The 23,832-nt window shown below is 37.3% G+C and overlaps 1 protein-coding gene across 2 annotated transcripts in view; it reads right to left on the reverse strand.

Annotated features, from left to right (window-relative positions):
• LOC121863836 overlaps positions 1–23,832 on the reverse strand; it is a 34,092-nt gene that overhangs the window by 4,521 nt on the left and 5,739 nt on the right. The window contains exons 2-18 of one of the 2 annotated variants that reach the window (XM_042362717.1): positions 20,695–21,486; positions 20,289–20,539; positions 19,687–19,795; positions 18,112–18,242; positions 16,259–16,400; positions 15,728–15,973; positions 15,054–15,284; positions 14,261–14,556; positions 12,850–13,006; positions 11,020–11,058; positions 6,454–6,696; positions 6,029–6,226; positions 5,004–5,168; positions 4,430–4,708; positions 4,053–4,238; positions 1,831–1,974; positions 771–980 (exon numbers count right to left, since the gene is read on the reverse strand). In XM_042362717.1, coding sequence (XP_042218651.1) covers positions 771–980; positions 1,831–1,974; positions 4,053–4,238; positions 4,430–4,708; positions 5,004–5,168; positions 6,029–6,226; positions 6,454–6,696; positions 11,020–11,058; positions 12,850–13,006; positions 14,261–14,556; positions 15,054–15,284; positions 15,728–15,973; positions 16,259–16,400; positions 18,112–18,242; positions 19,687–19,795; positions 20,289–20,539; positions 20,695–21,486 — 3,819 coding nt within the window. The remainder of the gene's footprint in view (positions 1–770; positions 981–1,830; positions 1,975–4,052; positions 4,239–4,429; positions 4,709–5,003; positions 5,169–6,028; positions 6,227–6,453; positions 6,697–11,019; positions 11,059–12,849; positions 13,007–14,260; positions 14,557–15,053; positions 15,285–15,727; positions 15,974–16,258; positions 16,401–18,111; positions 18,243–19,686; positions 19,796–20,288; positions 20,540–20,694; positions 21,487–23,832) is intronic. The other variant, XM_042362718.1, reaches the window with a different exon arrangement.

Below are 23,832 nucleotides of genomic sequence, written 5' to 3' on the forward strand. Positions count from 1 at the left end.
CTGTATACTGTACAATAATAAATAAAAAACAATAGAATACTGTATTTTAACTTACTTTGAGGTGTGTATGTCGTATTCCTGGCAGCTTTGTTTACATATCAAACAGCTGATTGTAGAGGCAGTCAATGATGACATGCCATATTCTTTACAGAGTGCATTGGTTCTAATGCCTTCTTCATGTTTCATAATAATTTCTGCACTGTATATTACCGGGTATCAATATGTTAACTAAATCTCAATGTCCAATAATTTTCATGTAAAAATGCAAAAATATTCAAGAGACCAACAAACTCGATGTTCACTCCACTGTAAACAAAGTTAAACTGAGAAGCGTTGGTGGGTGATTCGATCAGCTGAAGGGCACACAAAAACTGTTCCCTGTACTGTACGTATATATTATCAATATGTTAACTAAATTTCAGAATGACCAATAATTTTAATATAAAAAATGCAAAAATATTCAAGAGCACAACTTTCTTGATATTTACTCCACTGGAAATGAATGTAAACATAGAACCAATTACTGTATTGGCAGACTAGCCTATCAGCTGATCAGCTGATGTGCACAACAAAGTGTGTTTCTCGTAAGGTTGTCGTTAATCAAAGTTTTGTTCGTTAATGGAACTGAAAATCCTTATGGGAGCTAATTCGTTAAACAAAATTTTTTTAATTGAACCGTTCGTTAATCGAGGGACCACTGTACATGAATGCCTCCGTTAGTATGATAAAATATAAATTAAAATCAAGGGTATAAAAACACTATACAGTACCTCAAAATTATCAAGATTCATAAATGCCAAGGTGCTGTTTTGAAGAGGGGGAACTCCTTCCTGAAGTGCAGCTATCACATCATCCTGCCTCGAGAGACGAGCCAAAGGTCCATCATGTACTGTGACCATCACCTGGCAGCTTCCCAGGTCAAGGTGTTGTAGCTCTGTCACTGTCAGGAACTGGATTAACTCTTTCAAGGATCGTTCACTCTGTAAGATATAAATAAAGTTTCAGAAACAATCGGCTATAAATATATCTTATCTTCAATCTAGTGACTACAGGTCCTGCTTCACATGACTTTGTATCAAGGATGTTGTCTAATACTGTACAGTCACCTATTATTATCTATGGATATGAAAATTTATCAATTATTATCTACTGTACACTGTATTGTGTACAAGAGAGAAACAGCAATATCCAAACACGCTCCATTTTTTCAATGGTTTCTTCCATTTATACAGTATGGCCGAGTCATTTGCTTTTTAATAATGTTTAGTTAAGATATCAAATGGAAAATATTAATTGCTGTATTATGGGGGGTGAGTGATTTTTAGGAATATTTTGGGATTGAAATATAAATACATTTTCACAATAGGCACAAGTGGTACATATTCCACAACATTTATAACCCATGGGATCTGTAAGAGGATAATATCACAAAATAGTTGGGAACTGCTGTGTAATCCATTATCTGACAATCTCAATTTGATCTTTCTAGAAATACTAAAATGTACCATAACTAAAAAAAAAATTTAACTACTGTATGTGACAAACCATCAGATGTTGGGAGTCTTGAGACTTATCTCCTCATTGCTCGTAACATATGTAGACAGCATATTGATGTGTAATTTTTATGAGAAATTAAAGTGCCCTTACTTTCCTTCTGTATAAGATGGTGTAACAATAATTTACATTGATCTTCAGTTGTGAAAGTGCATTATCTATCATTCTAAAACTTTTGTAACTGTACAGTACTGCATCTGTACCTGTTCCAGTACTATTGTTTCTTAATAAATGCTAGGAAATGAAAACCACTATATTTTTATTTTTTAAACTTACCTCTACTTGAATTGTCCATCCATTTAGTACAAGAAACCTAAGAGACTTGTTTCTAGCAAGAGCATTTAGAGTGACATGAAGAGCAGCATCACCCAGGAGAATGTGAGGAGATGTCAGGTCAAGAAGCTGCAAACTGGTATTTTCCTGAAATAAAAACAAAACAGATGCATTTTCCTACCTTACATTTCAAGTTTTAGTATTGTATAGCAAACTATTAGGATGACAAAATCTGAAGTAAGGACAATGTAATATCAGTGTTAATAATACAGGGTCAGGACTATTAAGGTTGAAATCATCCTCACTGTTTTACAGACAGTTTCCACATTTGTGAGGGTTAGCCGTGTTTACTTAATAGCATAGTGTTCTGGTTGCCAGAGGCAAAGGCATTTTTTTTTACAGCTGCATGCTCTCCCTATCCCCAACCCTCTGTTACAGAGTGGGAATCAGGGACACACCCGGGGAGGGGGTTTCCTGGTAGCCCGGAAACGCCCTCCCTGGGCCAGCATCAAGACTTTTATCCTCTGTGGCCGTCAGAAAATTTCTCTGCGAGGTTACAGAGACAGTACCAAGGACGTTGCCAGTGATGGGACTGCCAATCATAGCAAATTTCTGGCCCTCCTTGACTTCCGTGTGGAGGCTGGAGACAGGGTTCTGGGTATGCACCTAGGCAAAGCTGCCAAGAATGCTCTGTACACATCTTGGAATATCCAGAACCAGTTGATTCACATTTGTGGGGAACAGATACATGGCCATATCCTTCAGAAGGTGAAGAAAACAAGTTTTTCTCAATCATAGCTGATGAGGTCACTGTCTTTGCCTGCAAGGAGCAGCTCAGCAAGGTGTTGAGGTATGTGGACCCTAATGACCACATCAGAGAGGACCTAGTGGACTTTTTGGAGTACTATGACAATGTGGTAACTGGCAGAATTACAGCAGATAAGGTGACAACCAGCTGGCAACATGGCGGGCAGCAGCTATCATAAAGGAGACCAACCCCTTGGTCCTCTACCAGCAGCTCATCACATGCCCTCAACCTAGCTGTTGTTAAGTCCATCCAGATCACTAGTATCAAGAACATGATGGGCACCATCACACCTTCCATGCCCAAACTCTGCAAATGCCAACAACACCAAGACAACATGTCAGCTAATGGACCAGCTGAATACTACAGGAGAATGGTGGCCATTCCACTCCGAGACCATCTCATGGCAGAGCTGGAGATGAGGCTCACTTCCCTGCACCAGAAGGCCTTCCAGGGACTCAGTGTCATCTCATCCATTTTGGTAACATCGATCTTGGTAACATCCATCTTGGTAACCCTGACACCAGCAGAGGGCAGCAGAAGAATACAACAGTTGGTTGACCTCTACCGGGAGGACCTGCCATCTCCTGGCAGTATCAAGAGTGAGGCATGGCATGTCAGGTGGGAAAAAAAAAGGCCAAAGAAAAGGGCCCCACCAGCCTTTCAACTACACTCATCACCACCCTCTCCCAGACACCAGGTTCCATGTTCCCCAACGTGAGGGCCCCGTTCATTATTCTGTGCACCCTGCCAGTAACAACATGCTCTGCTGAAAGATCTTTCAGTGGACTGAAAAGAATAAAACACCATTCAGGTCAACATTGGGGAATGAGAGACTGAAAGGCCTGAAACTACTGCACATGCACGAGATATACCAGTGGACATAACCTAAGAAATTGATACATTTACACAAAGAAATCCCAAGACAAAATTTGCAAATATACTGTACTTGCTGAAATGTAAAAATGTTTTATGTTTGTGCAAATAAAATATTTTAAGCAAATTTTATGACTCAGTATGAGCAACACAAGATCTAGGTGAATGAGATAGAGAATAGGTGATATGAAGTCATTATGAGTGAAATATGATCAGGATGAGTGAGGTAAGGGAAGAGTGGATGATCTTAAGTCAGGGTTTAGAATTTAATCTTACTGGTATAACATCCCTATTAGCAACTTGATGCCATGGTTTTCTATCATTCATGTATGCGACTGCTTCCTAAATATCAATTTCCCTTTACTGTCCCTTCCTCACCCCATTCCTCCATCTTCTCCCTTTCTCTCACTATCCACCTCTGGATTACACACATTACCCATATTTAAAGTAACATTACAGTACTTTAGTTTGCCAATAACGATTTTTAAAAACTACTGAAACTATGAAAACCACACACACAAAAAAAAAAATTATTCACAGGCACCTGTAATGCTATGAGAACTGGGATAATCTCTGCCATTCTTGAGAGTCCTTCCATCCTCAGAGATGAGAGACACTTGGTAAAGCGAACAGTTTCCCCAAGGCACACTAAGTCCTCGGCCCCCATTGTACATTTGCTGATATTTAAATGACAAACTCTAGAAGATGGGTTGCGGAATGCTGAGAAGATCTGAAAGAGAAAAAATATCTATCTAAAAACTCTTACTCTCCAGCATTTTTAAATTGTCATTTATATTTGCTGATGTTTTCAAGAATATCAATAATTAACAAGAATATCAATAATTAACAAGAATATCAATAATTAACAATTTCCAAGACACACACACACACACACAAAATAATCAGAAATAACTGATTTACTTCATGGAAGCCATTAGAGTGAACTAATGGACTACAAGCTGGTGGAGGGAATGAGGTCTTCTGCAAAAGTGTCGTATCAGAGTTTCTCTTTTCCGCTGAGAGTGAGTGCAGTCGACCCCGTCTTGGAAGTGACTGATAGAAGGAACGTGGGAGTGAATTGAAGACTGAGCGAGTGTTGCCTTGTGCATCAGTGAAGCTCCAAAATGAGAGAGGAGCTGGAGCATCTTCCCGGGTAGGAGAGGGGGTACTAGCACCTGTTCCTGTTGATCTTTCATCCACCTGTTCAGAATATTAACCATTATCAAACCAATACATAGTATCTATATATTATGTCACATATACTACAGTACCTGAATAAACAATAAAAAGTCATAGGATCACTATTATCTAACCCCTCTGAATTGGTCTAAACAAATACTGTATAGAGCAAACTGATGTTTCACAAAATTACATTTTCTTTGATAAAATTTCCCATTATAACAGATTCTGTTAAATCGAGAATATACTGTACAGTATATACTATGACATAACTTATAACCTTAATGAGTGAGAAACAATTTTTCCATAAACTTACCGGAGTACCTGAACTGAGTGACCCTGCTAGATTGAGGGATACTAGAGGGTTGTTTTCGACTAATTGTGCTACAGCTTTAAGTCCTTCCAGCCCACATGCCAAATGAGGGAGATGGAGCACTCGCACCTGTGGAGCCATCTGTAGGACCTGGCACAGCTGCATCACCTGTTGAGTGTTAAAACCTATGTAAGGTTTGGTTCTATGTATAAATGAATTTACCATCATCAGCCTTATGGCTAATGTAAAAAGGACATGACCTTTACCCTCCATACTTGGCCTAAAAATTTTATAAAATATAGGGGCTTCTGCTTCAGGCAGTTCAGTCAGTAACCAAGCTCTTTGGGAGAAAATGTTGTACCAAACTGTTACATTACATTACTGGTAACATGCATAACCATTACAGCCAGATTGACCAGGAAAAGATGAAGAAACTTCTCAACTTGCTTCTTGAAGACCTCCTTGGGTCTCCAGCTAATGTTTTTAATACTTGCAGGAAACAAGTTAAAGAGTTTAGGCATTCAGATATCAACACAAATTCCTGGGCTGTGCCAAAGGATAAGGGAACAGCTAGTGAGGTACACACATATCCTTTCTATAGTGACATATCTGAATCAGTAGAGAAACAAGTTTGTAAACAAACTATAATTCAATTGGGACTATTTAAAATGCCCATAAAAGCTTACAAGAGACAAATTAACAAAGTTCTTTTGTAATTTACTGGAGTAAGAACTATATCACCATGCAAAATTCTTGAGCATACTGGATGCTTCAAGTACAGTACTATAGTGAATCATCAGCAATGAGGAGAGAAGATTTTGTTGATAAGTAAAATATTTCAGAAAGGCTCTGAATGTAATAAAAAATCACTACAATATTGAATAAACATAGCACAGTTTGGGAGATAGGAAATAATACAGTTACCACATTAGAAATATGTTCTGCATACTACACTAAACAATGGGTGTAAACTTTGTTGAAAAAGGCATTAATGAAAATGAAATCTTTAAAAAATTTCCAGTACCAACCTGCTTCCCATCCAGCTCCAGAGCCACAACTAGCTTGTTGAGGGCTTGTGCCAAGTCTGGTAGTGTATCACAGATCATTTCCACAACAGGACTTAGGATTTCTGCCGTTGCTTCTTCCAAAGATGTAACTTGGATCTCAAATGACTCCAAGCGACGTTTTGTCAGGACAGCTCGCACATATGACACTAATCTTGTAACCTGCATTAAAATATCAGCTTATAACTTATTGTATTGTAAATGTCATTCAAAATTTCACTATTTACTGTACTTTTTATACATATAATCATTAAATTTTAATATACCTTAAAGAAAAAAAAGTAATAGTAGTAAACCAAGAAAAAAAAATACTTGTATCTAAATTCTCAAATAAAATACAGTACTGATCATAAAGCAGTGTAAATAACAGAGATATAACAGTGCCTTACCTCTGTCTCACCAAAGTCACCTCCAACAACACATGTTAGTTTTACACTCTTGACGCTCTCATTGAAGGACATGGATGTGAAGAATGACTCATGCTTATCCTTGGAATTGCCATCAAAGTCCAAGAGAACCTCAACACCTTCCAACATACAATCAGGGGAATACAACAGTCGACCCCAGTCTTCAAGTTCACCTGAATTTGTCTGGATTACAACGTGCTCTCTTCCTGATACATGTTTGCATACCTATTAAATAAATAAGAACCCCTATAAAGGACCTCACTTAACATTTAACTTTATACATGAAAATTTCCTAAACATCCATTTGGCTGGTAGTTTAACAACACACAGATTTTGACCATCTCACTTGCTTCATAGAAATGAAGAATATGAAGGATGCAATCCCATTTTATGACCAAGAGGAAGAAACAAGTTATCTGAGAGATCCTCACCACTAAGACAGCCTGCCTACTGTTAGGATACCTTATCTAGATAGATAATTAATACCCTCATTATTAGAATACAGTAGTATTCCCACCTAATTGAATTAAGATTGATGAAAAATACTACAGTATTTAATTCAGTGGCTGTCTCAGAACAAGTGAGCCTTCATGTCAGGGGTTGAAACCCTGATGCAAACTCGTGCAATTCAAACCATTTTCAGCCATAAACATTGGTTCATATCAACTGCATTTGTGGTGTAAGATAGACCACCTGGTCTAGATAGCCCCCAAATTTAATACCATTATATTACAATTATCTTTATTTTCTGCACTAATGTATTCATGTACCATTTACATTAACTTTATTTAATGTTATCAGTTACAACAATGAGGTTAAACTATCATCATTGTTAACCAATACAAACTCCGAGTCCTCGCTGGATCAAATACTGTAAAGTCTAAATCAATACATAAAAAATGTGAGCTGAAAGTGAATCAATACCTTTATTTAACACTGTACTTTACTGTATCTAATAAATAACAATGGTAAATCTGAATTCTGGGAAATAAACATCCCTAATTATTAACAAATAATGTAAATAAACAAACTGATCATGTCATAATAGGAACCAAGAGGGCAAGAATACAAGCTTCCTTTTATGTCCACAGGTGCTCTGAATTATGCGAGAACTTTGATCTCTGAAAAGAAGACGAATGGAGCCGAAACAACCATTTCATCAACTGGACAGTGTATCATGCTGTTAAACATGTCAAAACACTCTAGCAAAGGTAAGCTCTGCTAAGGTGTGTTATAATGGTGAGGATTTCAAAGGTCACTCAAAGTTAACCCACACATACATCATAAAGTAGGTAAGATGCCAAATGCATTTATGCAACATTTTAACTTGACACATTCCAACTTACATTACAATTGACTAATGATCTCATCTTAATACTCCAGATATTCTTAAACCTAATACTTATATTCAGTTCTGGATTTTTGTATTACAGTATATGTTTCATTTTTGTTGTACCCATATACTGTACAGTACTCCAGTAGAATACAGTATGCTAAATACTAATTCAGGGTGTGTCAATTTTAGTAATCAATAGTTAAAATACTACAGGTACTGTATTCAAATAATGTCATTTTATATAAGAAACTTAGAAATGCATTTTTTGTTGTTTGAAAAGGCCATTTACCTATGTATTTATATTTGGCTACAAAGTATTGATACATAACCTAAATATGACTATGATTGTATATCAATGTGTCTATGCATGTGCTTTCCCTCCCTTTTGATGATTGTGATTACTTCGCAATGTACATATTGTGAGGTTTACATTGACTGCAGATAAAGGAAGGAGCAGAAGATTCCAGTGCAGGAGCTTGCCTTCATCAGAGGTCAGAGAGAAAAGGTGGGGTAGTGTTGGGTCACACCAGATGGGTCTAGCTGATCACCCTGAGATCAGGAGACAGGAAGCAGTACTGTATAGATAGCGGCAGAAAAGGAAGGTCAAAGAGAAGAGGAGGAGGAAGGCAGAGGAGTCAGCCAAGAAAGAAGAGGAGTTGAAAAAGGAGTCACTACTGGAGATGGAGGAGATTGGAGATACACTGGAGAAGGTAAGGAAGAGGACGAAGTCTTCATATCAGAGGCTGCAACAACTTCTTCCTTGCCTGTGACTAAGAAGATATAACACTGCAAATATCACCAACAGAGCTCTGGCTAGCTTGAGACATTATACTGGGCTGAGAGAGACTGCAGAGATTGCCATTGCTGCCTGGATTGATGCTGGTCTTATCAGAGTCTGAGACAGCACTGGTGATTGATCACAAAAAGGTGAAAAGGGCTCAGGAGAGACTGACTAAGGAGCTGGCTAAGAAGTTTGATGAAGAGATTTGGGAAAATGGCATCACCTGTATCTTCTTTGATGGGAGAACTGATGACACCAAAGTGATGATGGAAGCTGAAAGAACTGACAGGCAGTTTCCTGGAATCATTAAAGAAACACAATACACAGTGTGCAATGAACCAGGTGGGAAGTATTTGTGGCATTTTGTACCAGAGGAAGCTAGAGAGAAGAGAATTCATGCTGATCATTTGGTGAACTGGCTAAAAGAAAGAGGAGCAGATCAGATCCTTTTGGCCATAGGAGGTGACAGCACTAATGTGAATACTGGCTGGGAGGGAGGAGTAATGCATTATGTGGAGGCCAAGCTCACGTGGGGAGCTGAGTCTCACACCTCGTGACTGCACTGGATGGAAAGACATTGAGCAACAATAAGTGATCAGGGCCCTTAGGGAAGATGTTAAGACACAGCCACTGAACTGGAGATCAACCCAAACTTCACGAGGATCAATGTTGGTCCTCCTCTACCCAATCTCACTCAGGAGGTAGTCAAGGATCTCAGCACAGACCAGTCATATGGTTACAGAATCATCACTGCCATCAGATGAGGAGAGGTAACTCAGAGTCTAGTTCTCCTGGAGATTGGGCCAGTCTGTCACAGTAGGTGGTTCACCACTGCTCTAAGGTTCTGCAGATTGTGGATTTCCAAACATGGACTGAAGGGTAGTAACCTCAAACATCTGAGGATAATTGTGAAATTCATAGTGGGAGTCTATATGCCAAACTGGTTCAACATCAAGTTAAATCACAGCTGGGTGGTGGGCCCCAGGCGTGTACTGTACCAGCTAAAACTGCTCAAAAGTCAGACGAGGGAGGTGGGAGGAATAGTGATGCGCAGTGAGGTGGAGGAGGAGAGGAGGGAAGCTGTGAAAAAGATACTGGAAATCAGAGGTGAAGGAGATGAGGATACACACACTTGTAGTGTTAGACCCAGGAGGACTCCTGACGTCAAACCAGATGCCACCAAACTCTCGGAGCTTATTGAATGTAACTCTGGAGTAACCGAGCCTCCTCTGACTTGTTCCCTCACCACTGCTGCAATCATGGAGTTTCTGGATAGACCAATGGAAGTTCCTTCATGGTCCTCACACACACAGTCAGTAGAGAGGTGTGTGAGGATGACAACTGAAGCAGCACTACATGTTTACTCAAAAGAGAGGGAGGCATACATCAGGGGCCATGTGGCCAGTAGGGAGCTCATGTCCAGAAACAGGAGCAAGGAAGACATAGACACCCTGGTAAAGTTCAAGAAACCTTTCTGATAATCAGTCTGCCTGATAAAATGTCGTTATATACAACAAAAATATGCAAAAATTGCAAATTTTTCATTGAATTTCAACTCAAAATATCAGTAGCTAGAGGTGGTCAAATCCAGATTTTGAAGCCATATTTCGATTTAGCACATAAGAAAGTATAATTTAGTCACTCGTAGTCTTTGAAACTCTAAATTCTTCACTTTGCACACTTAAATTGACACACCCTAACTACAGCTAATGCCGCACATATGGAAAAAAAATATATATGTAAAAGATTGAGAAATGTGGATTGTCTCATTATATACTTTCTCACTCACTTACCCAATGAAAGTACCGGTACTCTATAAGCATCTTAGAATTGAGGAAACAGATACATGTAATCTCTAAGGTATACAGTATAAGAAACTTGACAACACCAATTATCTTCTTTTTTTCAGTGATGTTTGACATGATATTAACTTCATCCATATAATGATGCCTAACTGTGAGAGGAGTGTTTTTCCTCATATTGATGCCTTTTCTCTTGGCCACATTCACCATGTTAATCACAGGGTCAAACTCCACACTGTTCTTCATATGTGCTATTGTTCTACTGCTTTATATAGCTACAGTATCTCTCTCAATTTATTATCTCACTCTATCTTCCAACAGTGTAGTATACAATAATCTTCATTCTTCTTACACTCTCTTATTTACGACTGGAAAATAAGTGGCAACCGCTTCACTAACATTGTATCTAAAACAAGTGATGACTGCCTAACTTACATGGTACAGTACTCAAGCCAATGTACAAAATTCAAGATCACATCTTTGTTTCTGGTATGAGGGCAGTCTACAGGTGTAACGTGTAGCAAGATGCAGAAAGTGTCACCATACTTTGAATGCTGGAAACTGATTTAAACATGAGGAGAATAATTAACATGTAAAAAGCCATGACAAGCAAAGCAGGTGACTCTTACCTCCACCACGTTCTTCTGATACATGCTAGTTGCTCGTTCCTTAGCAGCAAAAGGGGAAAAAAGAGCAAATACCGATCATACACAACTGTACGTTCGTAATAAAGAAGCTGAATCGTCTGTACTCAAGATTCCACATACCGTAACCTTAACATGCTAATGTAAGATTATACTAGTATTCACATCAAGAAAAACTTCATTTAACATGCTAATACCTGGTAAGTAATGTTGTAATGCCAATTATCAAAATCTAAATCTAAAGATAAACACCTTTTGTCTCCTTGTGCTGTTTAACAAGCAAATCATATAGTCCAGTATTCAATTCTTTGTCTTGACACCAAGAGAAGAATAAACTAAAATCCATACAGTTGTCAAATTCAATCCTAGAGGCCATTAACTCTTTTCTCCAAACAAAGGTAATAATAAATAAATACTAAACATAAATAAATAGGAGAAGTGATAATGTTAATACTGTAACATTTACCCCATTATAATACAACAGGTGGCCCTCACTTAATGCAAGGGTTGTTAAGGAAAAAAATGCATAGAGAGCAATTTAGAACATGTCTTTAAAAGGGATGCATTCCAAGACCTCTACTGACCATCCCACCCACCCCCCCCCAAAAAAATATCACACTACAATATTTCATAATACAGTAAAAACCAGAGAAAATAAAAATATTCTATGTAAAGAATAAACAATAAAAGAAATAAAACAGCTATCTAATTGGATACTTGCAATCAACAGGGACAAATAATCACTTGAGATGAACCATTTTCCTTCAAGTCTGGTCCTCAATATACAGTATATTCCAAGCATCTCCATTTTTTCCAGCAGAGAACTTACAATTTGTCATTATCTTTGACAAATGAATGTTGAGTGCATCACTGAAATCCTTTTATTTTATTTTATTTTTTTACTTTCTCATTAATGGCACATATTGTGCTCTACCTTTTCAAGGCAACTTTTTGATGTTTATGTGTTATTCTGGATGTACAGGTACCTCAGTAGTTAGACACATTAAATTTAAATTCTGAGAGAAAAGGTGTTTTCGGCCTTAATCTTGATCCCACCGATTTTGTCCAAAATCTCAAAGTGTACTCCTGAACATGCTGATTAAGGATCTGTTGTCCACAATTTGATATCTGTATAATCACATGTCCAATGACATCTAAATTATTTTAATTACCTTTCTAATGCTATTCACTTGCTGCCATTGTTATTCTCTACCGAAGGCTAAACATACAATCAAGTGCAGAAGCACCTCACCTGCTTCAGCTAACATTATTATTTCTAATTTTGTTGCTACTGTTAAAGCAGTTCTCTTTTGCTTCATTCACCAATGGATATAAAGAGTGGTTAGGAGATGCAATAGGAGTTTGCTAAGATGACATTGCAACAGTCAACAGTAATGACAAATCCTTGCATTACAAGATGAGATGATAGTAGCGCTGGTCCACATACAACAGTGGAAAAGGCAACACAGAGGGAGCGTGCAGGCTGCCCCAATGTGGCTACCTACTCACTGCTCCACCAACATCCACAAGACCTCACAAGCCTCATACGTATCCAAACTGGTCACACGAGCTTTGTGTGTCCAATTTACCCAGTCATGTACAGTATTTACTAATTTTCCTTACACAAAGCAAGATTGATATAAATAAAGTTTTCACATAAAAGTGAAATAACAAAGTGAAATCACAGTACATTACTAATAATACTAATATCAATATTACTGGATAGTAATATATGTTATCATTACCATAAATACTACAGTATTATACTCTATATAATTATATTGTCATCATTACAGTTCAGTGTTTGGTACTCACTTCCAGGACATTCATCTGGTACATGCCACTCTCCTTGAGCAGTAAGAAGAGTATTCTCTGTGGAACAGCCATTTGGGACACAATGTTGAAGATAATGTGAGCATTTCTTCCCAACAATCCAACCAAATATTTCAGCACCATCAAACCAGAATTATGACTGTAAAGAGAAGAGGAAAACTGATATTTAATAATATCTGCAATCTTTGGTTGTGTTAAGTGATAAGGGTACACCACTTTTATATATACAGTACTGTAGTGAAATATTGTTTTGAAGCAAACAGTAGTGCAGAATATTTCTAGTAAGACTAAGAGAACAATTTAACGACAGCAAATGTATTGCTTAATCTTTTTTTTTTTCAAGACAGGAAAAGTTATGATACATTCAACATGCATGGTGAGGCAGGTCACAAGAGACCCACCCAACAAAGGGGCTGGTCTTTCACATTATGGAGTACAAGTATTAAAAGTTTGCATTCCAGCTACCCGTGTGTTGAGTGCTACAAGTATATACATTTACTCTGTGAAGTATTGGTTTTACAGATAAGGAATACTACAGTACTGTATAATGCAATAACAGCCTATCACACATTGATGGTTTAAGGAAGCAAAGAGTAAAGTAAGTATTAATATACTATGTTTGCAAATAAATCACTGTAGGTGTACATGATCCAAGTATATGCTGATAACCACATAGGAAACAAGAAAACAGGAAGTTCCCAAGCACTTTCATGTAATTCATATCTTCAGGGTTGAGTACAGTTTAAGGAGTAATTATTCCCTTGCCTGTCTCAAAAAAAATTTCAGTAAACCTATAAAACTGTATATTAAGGTTGGGCTATTCTTAATTAACATACTAGTAATAGTTGAGTCATACTTAAAAACAACATCAATGTTTAGTAATTTAAGGGATTGAGCTAACGGGACAAATTCATTGCAATAAGGTAGTCAAAATATTCTTCAATGTAGGAACTTGTCTAGTATGAGTTCAATAACGGGATTTTTTTTTTGCCCTTTTAAGACTGATCAACAAACAATGAAGGGTAGCCAAGTTTTTGTGCAATGAACTGAATGTGTTGCAGTTCTTCTTCAATAAATTCAGACACAAATTTGCAAACATCTCAAAAACATAGCAGAAAAAACTGAAATTTTGGTAGACTCATAGTAGCTCGATAAAAAATGTATGAAAGTGTCTACCTGTGTAGGCTTTCTGTACACCTTAAATTTATAATTGTGACCATTTCTCATAATAAGCATATCAACAAATGGAAGGGGTCCATTTGTTTCTTTCAAATTTGAAGGTAATACTAGGGACAAGCCTGTGATTCATAAAAGTGTTAAAGCAAAAATAATAGTAAAGTGAACTGTTTGATGACAAATTTGTAAATGCAATTCTACTCTGAATACTTCATACCTCAATACTGGGTGCGTGATGTCCAACTTCTCTGCAATATTGTCAATTTCTGCTTGTAGTAATGAGGTATCATGTATGAGTCCCGATAGGTAGAAAGCTCCTAAAAATTCCAGGAAGGACTTATGAACTGGCGTGTAGTGGTCTTTTTTGGTCAGTTTTGACATGGATTGCATCCTGAGTAAAATGCCCAGATCAATAACTAGATCTCCTCCATGCTGACATTTGGTTTTCAGATCCTGGCCGGTGAAATATGAAACATTTGTCTTCAAGGCCTCCAGAGCCATCTTTCCAAAGTCCTGCAAGAGTAATTATGTTATAAATTATTCAGATGTTTTCTTTAGAGCAAGTTATTGTACAGTGGTTTACCTCCGAGTTGAAAAATTATTAAAATGCAAAATTCTTCCACAAATGTGTATAGTACAGGGATATAAAATACCTTTGGAACTTCAGGTAGATTAGATTAGGTTATGCTATGACAGATGACTGGAAAACGACATGACTCTAATACTGTAGTTTACTCTGACAGTGAAATAGTATACATGATACACAATACATGAGCACACTGAAAAACAATGCAGTATACAAATAGTTAATAACAATGTCCAGATATCATGTACAGTAATAGAGTCAAGGTCTGCCTGCCTGCCTATCCATAAATAAATAAAGTAAACCTCAATAATTGTGAAAACACTACTATTACTTTCACAATGCACGCACGCACACACACACACGCATGCATGCACACACACACACACACACAAAAAAATACGAGTTTACGTCTTTATTTGCTTACCGATAACAACTTGTTGTATTTGTCAGGTAAGACATCATAGCACATTGGCTCCCCTCTGTTGATCAAATTCTTCCTGATCATGTACTTTATGAGAGACATGTACATATCTGTAAGTCTGGAAGGGAGTTTACCCCCCAAGTCTTCATAGAGAACTCCCAAAGCCAAACACATAACGGGGCAGGTGATCAGGTCTCCATATTTCTCCTGGCTTGCAGCGATCAGAGAGAGGACCTTGAAGAGGAAACAGTCAACAATGAAAAACTTTCAGACTCATAATTCTCCAACACTTCATAATAATTTGCATGTGATAAATTGTTTTTTAGATCTCATATAAATAAAACTGAAATTCAGTTTTATGATGAGGATGGCTAGTTCAGTGAGGTAAGATTATACATTCATATACATATGTCAAGGAATATATAATTAACCTCATGTGGATGAAAAAAAAAGAATGGTGAATATCATATAAAAAGACAGACTGCACAAACAAATTTACAGATCAGAAGCACTTCATTTTGTAATTTTTCAGGGGGAATGAATACTAAACTTGCTCTGTCTTCAAGCTGTCAGATGATTCATAGATTGAACAATTAATTTCTTTTAAACAAAGAAGTAACATCCTTCACACAAAATTAATTTCATGAGGAGAAACTAAGTCCATTTGGAGTCTTTACCTCACTTCCGCTTCCTGGTTTGTTGATTGCTTCAAAGTACCGTGAGATGAACCTATGTGTTTGATCGGGAGAAAGTCCAGCAATGAAAAGCCGTCTATGGAGCACTGGTGGAATGGGCTTAGAGGATCCACGGCGTGAGGTGATGACAAAAGTTGAGTTTGCAAACATCTGGCCCTCAACCAGCTCATTGATGTCCCCACTTTCCTCTTCACTCAACTCATCATACCCAACAATCAGAAAAAGCACCTGGTGGAGATCCAACAAATGTTTAAGGCTTTCCTGGTGGGGAAAGTATTTTACAATATACTGTACTGTACTAAAATACTGCAGACAACATGACTTTGAAGATTCTACATCTGGATCACCAAACTACCTGCACTACTCTTCTAAAATTTGTAACAAAACATTATTTTCATATCTTACAAAATGATAACAAGCAAATACAGTATAAAAGATTGTTTAGTTACAGTAGTTCTTTTCAGGTAATCAACATAGCTCTTATACCAGAGACAATTAATGTTGTACTCTCACCTTGTCTTCAATTTTCTTCATGTGGTTCCAGAGAGTGTTCATTGCTTCTTTACTTAATATGTGTCTTGGGAGAATCTCTTTGCACAGGTACGAGAACAAACATCCGCCTCGAAAATCTCGCAATGTGAGAACAAACACCAAGCTGCAGTACAGTAAACAGAAACATATAAATACTGAACTGTACAATTAATGACAATTAGCATAACAGGATTGAAATATTGATTTGAATAAACACACACATAAAGCAAGAGAGGACAAAGTAAGAGAGTTGGATCCTGACACCAATAAATACACGAGCAGTTCTCTAAACAGCTGCTGCGCATCAACAAATGTCACCTTAAACAGTGCTTTAACTCCATGGGTACCCTCAGTAACACACTGGAGGTTCAGATAGGACCTCATTAAGCAAAAATGTTCATTCTGTTGTTGCCCAAGTATTTATTATCAATCATTTTTACTCTGTAGCAATTTTAATAATACTGTACAGTACATGTACAGCAATCTGTAATTTCTTAAGTGTGTACCAATAAATATATATCGGTCAAATTTGATTCATATCTAAATTGAATCATGTATAAACATATTCATAGTGACATGTCTGCTCACACATGTAGCTGCAGGATTGGCCAATATAAACCAATGGTATAAACCCCCCCAAATTTTTTAATCTATACCTTTTTTATTGGTTTTAAAAAGTATTTTGTTGGTTACATATGGTTTTAGTGATTTGGAAAAATGTAAGACAGGGTGAACAGAAAAGCATTATGGAAGGTATTACAAGAATATGGGGTTGGGGAAGGCTATTAAATGCAGTAAAAGCATTCTATGAGAATAGCAGAGCAACAGTAAGAGTAAATGGGAATGAAAGTGAAACATTTGAAATAAATGTGAGTGAGACAGAGATGTGTTACACTCCCGTGGTTGTTAAATATATACATGCATGTGAACTATAATTATACATTGGTGAAAGTGGTGACAATAAGCTTTCTTACAGGGAGCTAAGTTGCCACTGTTCAGTACAACTGGTGACTGCTTCTGTTTTTGGTTGTGTTTTGAGCCTCTGATTCTAATGTGTTCAGATCATGTATTATATGGGTCCAGGAGAGCCAAGTTGCCACTGCCCATCTCTCTCCAACAGTACTTAGATGAACTTAAACTTAGTTTTTGCCTTTAAGCATGTAGGATGAGTCTGGGTGACTGATCAAAGCGTACGTTTTTAAAATACGGCCTTTTTACAGTGATGCTTTTAGATGGAAAAAGAGTATAAATGATTCCTAAATCAACCAGAATGTAATGTTTATTATTAATAGCATATTAAAAAGTTATATAAAGAGAAAAATACTTAAAATTTAATAAAAACAACAAATTCAGTAGCATTAAAACAAAAACAAAACAGTATTTTGTTAAAAAAAAACAAAAATGTTTTCCTAACAATGGTTTTGGGTAAAAAAAATTGTTTTAGCCAACCCCTCTGTGCCCATATGTTTTAAATCACCTTTATATACATATAAACTTTATATACATATAAACTCTTTATTATAAAAATATGAGAGTTTTCACTTTCCCAAAAACTGCCGATTGACGTAAAAAATACCTTGCATTTCGGCTACTGGAGTCATAAAAAGGTTTTTGTTAAAATTAAGGATCTGGGTTCACAATTTAAAAATTCGAGTAATTAGTGTTTATTAATGACCTTTGAAATAATTAAAGATATTTAGAATATTTAAAAAGTTAATTATGCTGTGCCAACATTGGTTTTGATTTTTAAAGGCTGTATATTTTTATATTTTTACAAATTACTGTAAATAAAAATTATTGTGAAAGAACATAATCCACCAGTCAAAACTGTTTACCTGTAAGATGAGAGATAAGAGCCAGTGGGGTCAAAGGCCCAGTCATATGCCAGTTTAAGGGCGAGGGTAGATATGCCATACCCTGAGTCCCCCTCTACCAGGACACGCTTTGGTCGATCTCCAACAGTTGACTGGGAAAGAAAATTTTATTTGTTCCAAACCTTAATACCTGTACAGTACTGTAGAGTACAGTATGTATGTGTTCAATATGTAGACCTGTATGTTTTACAGTATACGTACTATAAGAGGGTTTTTTTAGAAATTGATAAAATTTTATGGCATCTCAAAAAAAAAAAATAAATAAATCATCACTTCATAATTTTCCTCATCCAGATACAGTTCAGTATGTGATTTTTTTTAGTTAACTCACTTCTATGAAAAGCTTCACTGACCTTTATTTTGATTAAAAGTTGTGGATTGAAAAAATACAATATGAAATACAGTATAGAGTACATGTATAGTACAGCTGTGCTGTACCAGTACCTCGATATCGTACAATGTACCCTGTACTGTAGCTAAATATCATTCACTGAGTATTTTCAGCAAACAACAAGAATTATGAGCCCAAATACTGTACATTCACAACTTGAGAGCAGCCATCATAAAGTTAGTTCTAAATAACACTGTTAATACTGTACATGCAGTACCTGTACTACAGTGCATGGTATTGTGTACTGTAATGTTCTCTACATACTGTACACCCTAAATCTTGCTAGATTTAAAGAATAAAAACAGATGGTTCTTGGCAAGTGAAATACTTTATAAGTGTACATTAAACATAATGTGATGGAAACTGTGACTACAACTTCAATCTATGTTATTTGAAGAAAAAAGTGCCAAAGCGTATAAACCAAACACAGTACTGTAAAGTACTTTATTCTAAAACACAAGTATTGTACAGTAACTAACAAAGCAATCATATCACTATAATATACAGTACTACATGAAAAGCAAACAAACAATCTGTGGAGAATATTCTAACAGTTGACTGCAAGGAACTAGGGAATCCTGTTGCCAGGGATAAATGGACAAAAGTTTCTAAATTATGAAAGGAAAATGCAAATTGGTGTTATTCTGAAATTTTGTTGAGTTACTGTACATTCATACACCAAATTTCAAGGAAATTCTTCTTTACTTATCACAATGGAAAGAGAGAGATACAGATATTATATCCCTGTTGCTTGTCTCTTGCATAACAGACGAAAAAAAAGAATAAATATCTAATTCTTCTCATCTTTTACCTAATTTTGACATTAATCTTAAAAGCAAAGAGTCTATTTTATTTCAAAATTTGCAAATTATTAAAAAAATTAAGTAGTAACACAATACTGTAATGTACTTATAGTTTTTACGCTAATGAACAAATATGAGTCAATTTATGCTTGACTTAAGATATATTTACTGGAACATGATTAACAATTACAGTTAATGTATCACAAGTTGGTTGACTGTTTCTAGAAATACACTAATGATATGGCTGAGTCCAATTTATACAGTGACATAATAATAATTAAAGGTCAACTAAAGACAACAATAATGATTCATTTTACAGTTCAATGATATTCCATGACTAACCTGATGAGGCTGCAGAATGTTTGGTATTGTTAGCAGACCTGGTGGAACCTTGAGATGGGGAGCCAGGGGCACCTGTAGCAGGCTCGTCTCAAAGTTGCTCACTAACATTCTGAAACGATGGAAAAATTTAATGACGGACATAAAGAATGCCATCGATGATTTTAGTTTGTATATAAAATTTACGTACAATGCTACTAAATACCTATTTCCATTAATCAGGAGAAGCCTGCAAAATAGAAGAACCTAGGTTATTTTGTAAACCAGCTGGGAGAGTTGGAGGATGCTGATGGGAAAGGGAATAAAATGGGATAGGACACCTGGGAGAGGGACCTGTCATAGAAAGGAAGAAGGAGGACCTTGCAAATGAGGTTTATACAATGTGGATACACCTGATAGGAGATTAACCCTCTAAGAGGAGAAAATAACTGGGAGAAAGACCAAGATAGCATAGGAACCAATGTGAAACAAGAATCTAAATTACTGAGGACTTAATTTGACAAAAATGGCCATAAAACTAAAGAACTAGCAGGTAAAGTATGGCAAGCTGGTTGAGTGAGGCCCCTGCACGGAAAAAATATCTGACAATAGAGGGAGGTTCTTACTTGAAGCTCGGGCACCATGGTAGTTGTAGGGGTGTGGAGATGAGATTCTTGTACTGTGTCCTGAGGAAGGTAGCAACACGGGCCACAAGGGCACCGCCCATATCGGCTGCACCCCTCATGGATGCCACCCGCATGGAGGAAATATAATGGTGAGGAGTGATGTACTTGGCCTCTGCACCCCCGCTACCACCAGGCTGTGGGGTTGATGCCACCAGTGGCACAGGAATTTCACCACCAGGGCTCCACACCTCCTGCATATCAAATGTATGTTAGAAACTGTTCCTAATTAATAAGACATGAATACAATACAGTAATGTACTGCAGATGCCCTGTATCAATAAACAGGGTCATCTTTGAAATATGTTAGACACACAGACCAGTCACAAACCAAGCCAAGCAAACTAACCTTGACAGTGAGGCTCAGGCGATTAGGTGTCATCTGACCATTGCTGAGCAACATCTCACTTTTGGATGATTCTGGCATCTGAGCATTTGTGGGAGGAGAATTTTGGTTGCCAGCAGGGTTTGAGGGATTGTTGGGCTGTGTAGGATTATCTCGTATGGGGTCAACAGATCTGGTACCACTTGGGGGGTCAGCTTCAGGCCTGGCATCAGACTCTGCTGCACAAGTAGTGCAGGAGAGCACTGAAGAAGATGTGCCAGTGAAACAAGAAGAAGAAGTCGAGGAGCGGTCCTCACATGTGTCACATGGTGGCAAGGAAGGCGGCAGTGCTGGTCGAGGCTTCTCGTCATTGTCTTCATTATCAGCAGGTTCTTCATAAAGATTGTCTGTGGATTTGATGCTTGACTTTGAAGTCCTTCGGGACCCAGGTGACGACTGCTGCCATGACCACCTACCTGAACCTGTCCGAGATTTCTCCTGTGATTCCCCGCTGCTGCCCACATCACTTCGACTATGTGCATCACTGTGGGCATCACTAGGGGCATCACTGTGGGCATCACTATGGGCATCAAGAGAAGCATACCCACAAGAGAGTGAGGCGAGGTCGTCATGTAGGCCATTGATGCTAAGCTCCCTGGAAGCAGCATCATCGAGCAGTCTACTCAGCGAGGCAGTGTCATCCTCCTCACCCATCATGGAGGAAGCACAAGAGGAACCGCTGTCGTCGATGAAAGGAATGTTGCTTCCGTCCTGCCCGGCGCCCCCAGGGGGGTCCACGGCAGAAACAGCTGACATCTGCAGGAGATGGCAAGCATCACACACATGCACTACCTACTCTGGCCAGCTCAAAACACTACTTTCTCAAGTTATTCATTGCCAAAGCTTCAGTACCTTCATACAAATCATGTGAATTTTAAACTACATAAACTCAATACAAGGGTTAATATTGATGAGATACCCATCGCCACTTTGTTTCAAAGGATCTTCTTACTATATTTTCATCACTGAGTTCAGATATGATATTCATTTCTTGGGGAAATGCTTCGTTTGGTAGATATTTAGGCCCCTAGGCTCCCATTAGCGGCATTACTTCGTCTTAAGCGGTGATTTTGTCCTACGCTCAGTGTATGTTTATGAGCCGCTCGGTCTGGGCAGCTTCTCTCACATCCACAAAAGACATAAAATTACACCATACCATAGTAAGTTCTTTTTGTTTAATATGCTGGTGAGGTCCAGGGGTGCGTTCTTCTAACAACGCTTCAGCTGCTTGTTTTTCTTACCAACTAAAGTTCGGTTAGGTTTAACTTAGAAATAACCAAATTTTAATACATGTGTGCAGACTACAACAGTGTCCACTATAAAACTGTGAAATTGCAGCATTTTTTTTTTTTATGAAAAATTGGCGACTGGTATCTCGTCAATAATTACCAATAGTACAAGCAACAGCCAACATGATGCCAAGAACCCTGATTCTCAGATTCACAAATTGGTTTTGCCAATTAACTGGTGATGTGAAAATACATATCACCACTTCAACTAGATTTTCAATGGACATCAAAATTATTCTCAAATATGGGAAAATACTAACGTAAGAATCTCTGAGAATACTGTTCCTGGATGGTGAACACTTTGCGGTAACTCCCCACGGTTGTTAGTGAATCAGGGAAAACAATAAAAGCTCCACCACACTGATGGATACACTGGTCACGTTATCCTGGCCAGACCGACAGAGCACACAACACAAATACTGTATTGTACTGTACTGTTTTAACCTTTGGTTTGTCAATAATGCAGTAGTGGGCAGCTATCAAACAAGGAGGTACTACTGCCTAGGAATATTGGAAGCATAATGTGTTTTCTAATGGTCGACCCGGCTGCCATGTGGCATCACAAAAATTGTGACCAGGTCCCAGGTTGCTGATCTGACAACTGCCTCATTTACACAAAATTGCATGTCTCACTTTTTCGCTTATTTTTTATTATAATTCTTATTTATTTTTATTTATTATTATTATTTTTATTATTATTATTATTATTATTATTATTATTATTATTTTCTCACTCTTGATTTTTTTAAATTTTTTATTTTCTCTCTTGATTTTTTTAATCTTTTATTTATGATTATCTTATTTTTTTATTACAATTCTTATTTGTTTCTATTTATTAATAATAATAATAATATTATTAGTATTATATTTTCGCCCCCAGGCAGCAATAGGGGTCAGTGACCTGTGCCCGGGTGAGCTGTCCACAAAAAAAGTAAACACCGTAAAACATAGTGTACACTGTACAGTGCTTATATATCGTAAAGTAGAAAGACAATACCTGTTATTTAACTGAGCACTGACTTACGTTTTTGTCTTTGATAAGGTATTACCATATTTTACAAGTGAACTTTCAAAAGATAGATCTCACCCACCTATCACTTTTCGTTATGGAATTTCTATCGCAAGTTACATGAATGGAAGATATTGGTCCAAGCATACTCTTAATTAAAAAAAAAATAAATAAATAAAAAAGAGAAATTATACCATGACGCTTCAACGAAGTTCTTTCATTATTACCAGATAATAAAATACGTCCTTTCTGTTTATATAGCGGGGGGGGGGGGGTCCGGGGATAGGTTAGGTTAGGTTCATTAATTATTAATTTGCGACGGAAATATATCGAATTAAAGTTACTCCAAATATTAAGATATATCTATTGCATGTGATAGAAACCTTAAAATCACTAAGAGTCCACTTGTAAAACTTAACCGATACTTATGAATGATCCATTTCAGTCTGCGCCACTCATTGGGTTACTAAGACAGGAAATAGCGTGTGACTTGCATTTTCATCCAACCAATAACACGACACAATTAAAGGCAAGTTTCTTGTGTTTTCTCGACAGAATGGGAACAGCAACACTCACGACAATAACTACAGGACAGTCAAAGCCACATTCTTTAAAACAAAACTTAGTCTTACAAATATTTCTTCTTATATGCTCCTCGGCAATGCGACTTGCGAGAAACGAAATGCACAAGGCTGTGGAGTGTAGACTATCCGGGAAAACATCAACACCAAGGCCTATAGCCTCTACAATAGACCATTACACCTTGATTGCACTGCCACACGAGTGATCTACCAGCAGCAAGCT

Source organism: Homarus americanus, unplaced genomic scaffold (genome assembly GCF_018991925.1).
Source record: "Homarus americanus isolate GMGI-L3 unplaced genomic scaffold, GMGI_Hamer_2.0 scaffold48354, whole genome shotgun sequence".
Taxonomy (NCBI): domain Eukaryota; kingdom Metazoa; phylum Arthropoda; class Malacostraca; order Decapoda; family Nephropidae; genus Homarus; species Homarus americanus.